Genomic DNA, 8,519 nt, shown 5'->3' with positions numbered 1-8,519 from the left:
CAGACAGACAGACAGACAGACAGACAGACAGACAGACAGACAGACAGACAGACAGACAGACAGACAGACAGACAGACAGACAGACAGACAGACAGACAGACAGACAGACAGACAGACAGACAGACAGACAGACAGACAGACAGACAGACAGACAGACAGACAGACAGACAGACAGACATGGGGCAGCAGGGACAGGAGTCCAGGGGCTTGACGAACCCCCCCTTCTGCGAGTCGGGTGGCAGCTTGGGAATTCATCCTAAGCGAAAATCGTTCACACATCCGTGTGGATTACCACCTTTGGCTCTTCCTTCGGGGAGTGACCGAGCTTCTGGTTTCCAGATAGCTCAAGCAAAGGATGCCTAGGATGTGGCGGGGTTTCAACAGTGGGCTCTGTTGGATCTCCATAAAAAGCCACACATCCGCAAGCAACTCTGTACAAGCGACCTGGTACCGCTTCCAAAGTGCCTTAGCCCAAATACTCGGAATGCCAACCGGCACATCAGGATCGATGCCAGTAACATCCTGATTATGGCATACTGGTCAACGCAACCTACTTGAAACGGCGAGCGGGCTAATGGTGCGTCTGCCTCCGTCCCGGTAAAACCTTGGCAGGCCTCCGGATACGTTCTTCATCTGTCCATCTTTTTTGATGGGTACTAGGCTCGGATGTAACACTCCCGACTTGCGCTGATCTGGCTCTGGACACGGACCCCATGAAGGTACGTGTTCAACCCTCGCTTGGCCTCCCTGATTCATAGACAACCAAGAGATCACGAAAGCGACTATGTACAGCAGGTGGAGATAGCGGCTCGGAGGGGGGACCCAATAGAATGGAGACATCAAATTATACCGAAGTAGTTGGAGAGAACGCGGACGCGTTCAGAAGAAGTGGAATGATGCAGCGATCACCAGTGACGCCGCTGGAAACTGCTGCGAGAACGAGTAGTAGCGCGATACGGAGCGAGCCTCAAGGAAGCCAACGGGAGCTAGCATTCCTGAATCAGCGAGTGCTTACACCGAACTCGAACAGCGGCACAGCTCAAGAGTCGAGCTTGTTCGAAGTGAGGAGAAGGGTGAACGAGTTGTACGAGTTTGTCAAAGACAAGCATAACGTTCACCTGAAGATCAAGCAACTAGTGACGAGCATCAAGTCTGCCGTTACAGTTGCGGAACGCGATCAGAAGGCGCTCAAGCTGAGAGTGGAAACAGCCGAGAAGTCTCTGGCGGAAGCCACGGATAGACCTACGGCTGAAAACATGGAGACGCCGAGGAGCCACCGGAGTACTCGCTCAGAGAAACGAGGCAGGGACACGCCAGGAGAAGAGGAAGTCCCGAAGAAACAGAGAAGCGAACGGGAGCGTGCCAGCAATCGGAGTGATGATGGATGGCGCACTGTGGAGAACCAGCAGGCGAAGAAGAAGAAAAAGCGAAAGGAAAAAGAAGATAAGAAGAAGGAAGAAAAGAAGAAGGAACAGAAGAAGAAAGAAACCCACCGGCCTTCTAGGGAGAGGAAGAAGGGCGATGCATTGATCGTCGAGGCGAAGGACAAGACGACGTACGCTGCTCTGCTTAGGAAACTGCAGGAGGACCCGGAGCTAAAGGTGTTGGGCAAAAACGTAGTGAAGACCAGACGCACCCAAAAAGGAGAGATGCTATTCGAGCTCAAGAAGGATCCGACGATTACGAGCTCGGCGTCAGGGAGCTCGTTGCCAAATCCCTGGAGAACGAGGTCAATGTGAGAGCCTTATCACAGGAGGCGGTGGTTGAAGTCAAGGATCTGGACGAGATCACGACAGAAGATGATCTGAAACGCGCATTGAAGGAGCAGTGCAACGTCGAAGGGCCGATGGTGATTCGGATAAGGACGTCGTATGGAGGCACTCAGACGGCGGCAATCCGATTGCCTGTGGATATTTCCAATAAGCTGGTGGCAACTGGCAAGGTAAAAGTTCGATGGGCGGAGTGCTCGTTGCGAATGGCTCCCCGAGCCACCAAACAAATGGAGCGTTGCTTTAAAAGCATGGAGTTTGGTCATCAGGCGAATAACTGCAAGGGCCCCGACAGGTCCGGAGGATGCTGGAGCTGCGGTGGAATCGGCCACGTTGCTCGGGACTGCACGAGCCAATCCAAGTGCATGCTGTGTAAGCCGGAGGACGGAAACGACCATAAGACGGGAGGCTTTAAGTGCCCGGCCTATAAAAAGGCGATGGCAGGTCAACAATGATTGAGATAACCCAAATCAACCTCAATCACTGCGACGTCGCACAGCAACTGTTGTGGCAGTCGACAACAGAGACTAAGGGCACATTTCTTCACCCTTGCTTAATCGTTAAACCAGGTTTAACTATATGGGTAAGCCTGGCTTACCGGTTAAGCCGAGGTGAAGAAATCGACCCTAAGTGCGATGTTGCAATCATCGCAGAGCCGTATCGGGTGCCCCCTGAGAACGGCAATTGGGTGACGGACAGATCCCAGATAGCGGCCATACAGGTGATGGGTAGATTCCCCATTCAAGAAGTGATCGAGTGTTCATACGAAGGCTTTGTGGTTGCCAAAATTAATGAAGTCTTCGTTTGCAGTTGCTATGCACCTCCAAGGTGGTCAGATGAAGAGTACAACAGGATGTTGGATGCTGGTCGGGCGGAAGCCGGTAGTCATCGAAGGAGATTTCAACGCCTGGGCCGTGGAATGGGGTAGTAGGCTCACCTAGTAAGCTCATGCTAGGGGGTATAGCCTACTGGAAGCCCTGGCGAAGCTGGATGGTATTACCAGTACATTCCGCAGAGACGGCCGTGAATCCATCATCGATGTTACGTTCTGTAGTCCGTCGCTAACGGAAGACATGAACTGGAGAGTCAGTGAGGAGTAGTCCAACAGCGATCACCGGGCGATCCTCTACAGCATTGGCCGGCGAGCCTCTACTTCGACGTGGAGAACGCGAACATGCGAACGAAGGTGGAAGACGAAAGACTTCGACAAGGAGGTCTTTGTCGAGGCGCTGCGCACATACAGCAGTGCAGCCCTTGATGCAGGTGAACTAACGGAAGCGATTGTTACGGCATGCGACATAGCAATGCCGAGGAAGATAGAGCCCAGAAACAGAAGACGGCCAGCGTATTGGTGGAACGCGACGATCAGTACCTCCGTGCTAGGAGACGCTCTCAGAGGGCCAGAAATGAAGCTGAGAGAGAAGCAAGGCGAACAGTTTTTCGGGGAGCTCGAGCCGCTCTTAAACGCGAGATAAGGCTGAGTAAGTCGAACTGCTAGTGCTACAAAGACTTGTGTCGAGAAGTCGACGCCAACCCCTGGGGCAACGCGTACCGAATCGTGGTATCGAAGCTCAATGGTCCAGCAGTTCCCGTGGAAATGTGCCCGGACAAACTAAGGAGGATCGTGGAAGGTCTTTTTCCGCTCCATGGCCCAACGTTTTGGCCGCCCACACCATACGCAGAGAATGCAGAAGAACCCAACGAAGGTGCTCGGATATCCAATGCAGAGTTGCTGGTAATTGCGAAGGGGCTCAAGATCGGGAAAGCTCCCGATTCGGATGGGATCCCGAACGTAGCAGTTAGAACGGCAATATTGGCGTTTCCGGACATGATCAGGATGGTGCTCCAAAAATGCCTGGATGAAAGCTACTTCCCAGACGGTTGGAGGGTTCAAAAGTTGTTGCTGCTACCGAAGCCAGGAAAGCCGCCGGGGGACTCAGGATCATATAGACCGATTTGCCTGCTGGATACCCTATAGGAAAACTATTAGAGAAGGTCATCCTTAACAGGTTGACAGAATACGCCGAAAGTGAGAGAAGACTGTCAGCGATGCAATTCGGATTCCGTAAGGGAAAATCGACGGTGGATGCGATTCGGGTAGTCATCGAGAATGCCCAGAAGGCGTCCAAGAAAAAACGGAGAGGTGATCGATTCTGCGCTGTGGTAACGATAGACGTCAAAAATGCGTTTAACATTGCCAGCTGGGAGGCTATCGCCGTAGCGCTACACAGTATGCGGGTTCCCGATTATCTGTGCCAGATTTTACGGAGCTACTTCCAGAACAGGGTACTGGTGTATGAGACCAACGAAGGGCAGAGGTCTACGGAAGTAACGGCAGGTGTTCCACAAGGGTCCATACTCGGCCCAACGCTCTGGAATGCCATGTACAACGGCGTACTGTCGTTAAAACTTCCCAAAGGAGTCGTCATTGTGGGTTTCGCAGACGACGTCGTGTTGACGGTAATGGAAGAGACGCTTGGAGAAGTAGAAATGCTGGCGAAGCGGAATCGAAGAAAAAAAATAAGCGGAGATGTCATCATTAAACGTTGTTTCAAAAAAAAAATCTGTAAACATTTGAACTTTTCCACTAACTGTATTGTTATTTGCATATTTGTACGTTCAAACCATACTACCATACCATATGATTATCTTCAAGGCATCCATCAAAGTTCTCATCGCGCGCTTCTTTTTACGATGCTTTCTTCCCTCGTATTCATTATTGGAGCTTCTTCTGTTTGCGATGCACTTGATCAATCTTCTCGCGTACCCTTTCACGCTCCATATCCTGTGCTATCTCGTGCATCTTATCACACTCCCCTTCGCGTTCCCTGTCATTCCCTCTCTAGCTTCATCTCTCGTCTCATTATTTCCTCGGTTAGTGATTCAATGAGGCGCATTCTCTCACGCTCCCTATCACGTTCTCTCTCGCGCTCTTCTACGCATTCCCTTTCGCTCACCCAATATCGCCCCATCTCTCGTTCTCTTCCGTGTTCCCATCCACTCTCTATCTCGCGTTCTTTCTCACGCACCCTCTCTCGCTCGATCTGCAGCATCATCCACTCAATTACGCATTCAATTTGCTGCTTTATTCCACGTTCTCTTTCGTACTGCCAGTCTTGTTCTCTCTCACGTTCCTTCTCGTGTTCTCTTTCGCGCGCTCTCTCACACCCCCTCTCGTGCTCCATCTTGCGCTTTTTCTGGCGATCTACCTCGCACTCCTTTAAGCGTAGAGTGAAGCATTTTCTTTCGCTTTCCCTCACTCGTTCTCTCTCGCGCTCTCTCTTCCGTTCCCATTCCCGCTCCATGTAGCGCTTCATGACACGTTCTTTCTCTCGTTCCCACTCGCGCTCTCTCTCACGCTCCCTTTCTTTTTCCTTCTCTCGTTTCCTTATGTGTTCCCACTCATTCTCTGTCATGCGTTCTTTCTCACGCATCCTCTCACGCTCGGTCTGGAGCATCAGCTTCCCCTCACACATGTTGCACTCAATCTGACGCATCCTTTCACGTTCCCTTTCGCGATCCCTGTCTCGTGCTGTTTCACGCTCCTTCTCGCGTTCCCTTTCACGCGCTCTCTCACACTCCATCTCGCGTTCGCTTTGAAGCAGCATCCTCTCGCGCTCCATTTTGCGTTCGATCTGACGCTGTATTTCGCTGTTCCTTTCCTGCTCCCTATATCGCTCTCTATCTCGCTGCAGCTTCCGTTCCTTGTCACGTTTTCTATCGCGATCTCTCTCCCGCTCCTTCTCGCGTTCTCTATCTCGCTCCCTCTCCCGTTCCCTTTCGCGTTCTCTGTCTCGCTCCCTCTCTCGTTCCCTATTCTGCTCCCTGATGCGTTCCTTTTCGTGTTCCAATTGGCGCTCCCGCTCCCGCTTATCATCCAGTCTCTCTTCGTCCCCATTTGCGCAATCCTTCTGGCGCTTTCCTCCGTGTTCCTCTTCGTAGTCCTTTTCGTGCACTCTTTTGCGGATTCGTGAACCCTCCTGACCGCAATCTTGCACCATTTCGTGATTTCCATCCGCTTCATACATTCTTGCATTCTCCGTACTCTCGCATTCCATCGCCACTTCATCTTCTCCATCAACTCCTCTACCTTCATCTTCTTCCTCGTCTATCAACAAGCAATCCGTATCGTCATCATCAGCAATGTTACGTGTTTCTTCTCCACCAGAACTACACCGAATGCCACAGACATTTTCAACGCTGATACCACTGCTACCACCCTCAATGCCGCTGTGAGCCTCAATTCCCTCTCCGCTATTCCGGACAGTAATAGCAATTCCTGCATTCGCATCGGTGATTCTACCTCCGCCAGTTTTGGCACAATGCTGTTGTACCAGTCGAACGAAGTCCACAACTTTCTGGCCTGGCTTCAGCAGTTCGTCAGCATCCTTCGCTGTTATCGAATCGTGAACGTCGCGGAGTACGTTTCTAAAGCATTCAGTTTTCATGGTCTTGATCGCTCGGTGTAATACATTGGCGAAGACTTGCCTGCAGATTTCAGCAATTGCGGTTGCTGTAGTTGTGTCCGGAAGAGTGATTTTTGATGCTTCTCTTCTGTGTAGTTGTCTGTTGATTTTGAGAATTCGAAGCTTCAATCGATCATTCTCAAAGCCCTGTGTTAAGCCTGGAGGATTTTGAAAAAAGTCTACCTCTTCTAACAAACCTATCAAACTGACTTGTAGTAAGTCGATGTCCTGTGCTACACCGCCCCACACGTTCGCCCATTTCTCCACGAGATGAGTATGTCCTACTTGAGTTTTCAAGTAATCCACCAGAATGAGGCTCTGTTCGTTATCTTCTACTCTCTGGGATATTTGAACTCTAGTTACATGGGCAGCATGTAACTTTGGATCGGAGCTGCTTCTATCCTGATATTGGCTAGGACCCGCACGCAGAACTTCACTACGATCTATACGCAGATAGTCTGCGTAGTGTTGAACCAGGCCAGCCATATCGAATATGGCTTCGAATCGCGCCAACAGATGTTCTTTAGCTGATGTTACCCTGGAGAGATCTTCGTGAGTTGATCTGGATCTACGGCGAAGGACCATGCCCCCAAAAATACCACTTTGCAGAAGGGCATGGTGTTGACCAAGCTGGATGTATCGTCGAGTTTCCGAATTGGTTTCAATACAGTCAGCCATACGGCGTCGGAAATCTTCGGCAGATGTGTTTGAAAGCTGCGGAATCGCCGTGGCCAACGCAGCATAGAGACAGTTATTGCCTTCGGACATGCCAGGTTCCGATGATCCGCGTAGCTGGTAGTGGTTGTCCCGGAGTTCCAAGTCTACTGTCACGCAGCTGTCAACGCCGTCGAAGTCGTATTGCTCTGCGCCAAACCTGTACGTTTCAACCTTCTCCACGTGAACGTTGATCACCAGTTTCGGAATGTGGATGTTCAACGCCTTCAGCACTTCCGGAACGGCTTTCACGCAAGTTAGGTCCATTTCTGTCCCGTCACGAATCGCAGCAGCAAACTGCGATGGATCGTTAGTCGTTCGGAGAACTGACATCAGCTCGGAACTGCGGTGCTCCATGCTAATCTTCGGAAATCTTTGTAATACCTATATTAAGCCTCGTCTGGTGCACACCTGAAGAATCATTTTTGAAATAGTTAGCATTTTAGAAGGTTTCATACGAAACAAATGATACTCACTTGTTCTGTTTCTTCCTTTACATAAAGCAAAAATCGCAATCCCCACGCCTTCGACACCGGTATTGAAACTGATGTCATCGATTTCATATACCGCTAAGCACTTGTTCGAACCTGAGCAGGCATCTTATCTGCGATAAACCATTATTGTTGCTATAAGGAGACATTATCGGTTTCGTGCGATAGAGGCACAAGTCGAAATTAGTCTCGTTGTATGCTTTATACCACTGTGTATCCTCCATTCCAGAGTTAATCTTTGAATAAACCCTGTTTCACAGATTACAAGCCCGTGCACAAGGGGGGGTTGGGTGTTAAACAACCCCCCCCCCCATCCCCCCTTACCGACGCTTCATACACTAGGCCCTCCTCCGCCTTTTTGCCGATATCTGGAAAAACCCTCCCTTGGCACCACTTCTGTGCACGGGCCTTGTTGACGACCGGGCACTTACCGTTGCGAAGGGAGACGGTATTCGATTCCGCGTGTGCCGATCAACAGGCAAGAGAAACGCACTGAATGAACTGTCGACGACCGAAACTACTTACTGATACTCGGCTTGTGATAGCTTGTGACGTACTAGGCAAAACTGCTACTGTCTTTATTGTTCGATCGCTTTTTATACTCTCGTCCAGACATTATTTGCACTCTCTTTTTACATGCACACTTAGAAAAATTCATGTAAATTTGCATCACTTTGGATGCACATATAAAAGCGACACATATGACGTAAATTTGAACGCCCAAGTGACGTAATTTTCTGTCACAATAAACTGGATTTTTCGTCATATGAAACGTAATGACTCACGATTCACAAATTGTTTACGTCACCTTGAACTCAATTTTACAAGAATGACGTATAATTAAGTCAAAAGACCTGTGAATTTACGTCATTAAACTGTTTACGTTCTTTGCAGTAAATTTACGTCACGAGTAATTTTGATTTTTTCCTAGTGTGTGGTTTGTCCTGATTCCTACGTAAAGCATAGGGTAAGAAATCAAACTTTGAACTAGTCAAATTGTAATCTTAATGTGTCATAATGAATCACGAAGCTTTCAAACGAATCATTGAATTTTTGCTTTTCAATGATTGTTTGCCTCG

The 8,519-nt window shown here is 49.6% G+C and overlaps 1 protein-coding gene across 2 annotated transcripts; it reads right to left on the bottom strand.

The window, feature by feature from the left end:
- Positions 1–4,342: 4,342 nt before the first annotated feature.
- On the bottom strand, positions 4,343–7,966 carry LOC134284972 (uncharacterized). 2 transcript variants are annotated; one of them, XM_062844659.1, is made up of 2 exons: positions 7,426–7,966; positions 4,343–7,360 (listed from the first exon to the last, which is right to left on the bottom strand). In XM_062844659.1, the coding sequence occupies exon 2, from the start codon at positions 7,304–7,306 to the stop codon at positions 4,601–4,603; it is 2,706 nt and encodes a 901-aa protein (XP_062700643.1). In that variant the 5' UTR covers positions 7,307–7,360; positions 7,426–7,966; the 3' UTR covers positions 4,343–4,600. The 2 variants fall into 2 exon arrangements, with proteins under 2 accessions (XP_062700643.1, XP_062700642.1); XM_062844658.1 differs by having other exon boundaries at positions 4,343–7,333.
- Positions 7,967–8,519: the final 553 nt, after the last annotated feature.

This window comes from Aedes albopictus, chromosome 1 (genome assembly GCF_035046485.1).
Source record: "Aedes albopictus strain Foshan chromosome 1, AalbF5, whole genome shotgun sequence".
In the NCBI taxonomy this organism is placed as follows: domain Eukaryota; kingdom Metazoa; phylum Arthropoda; class Insecta; order Diptera; family Culicidae; genus Aedes; species Aedes albopictus.
The sequence above is the reverse complement of the archived record's forward strand: the minus strand, read 5'-3'. Positions and strand labels throughout refer to the sequence as shown.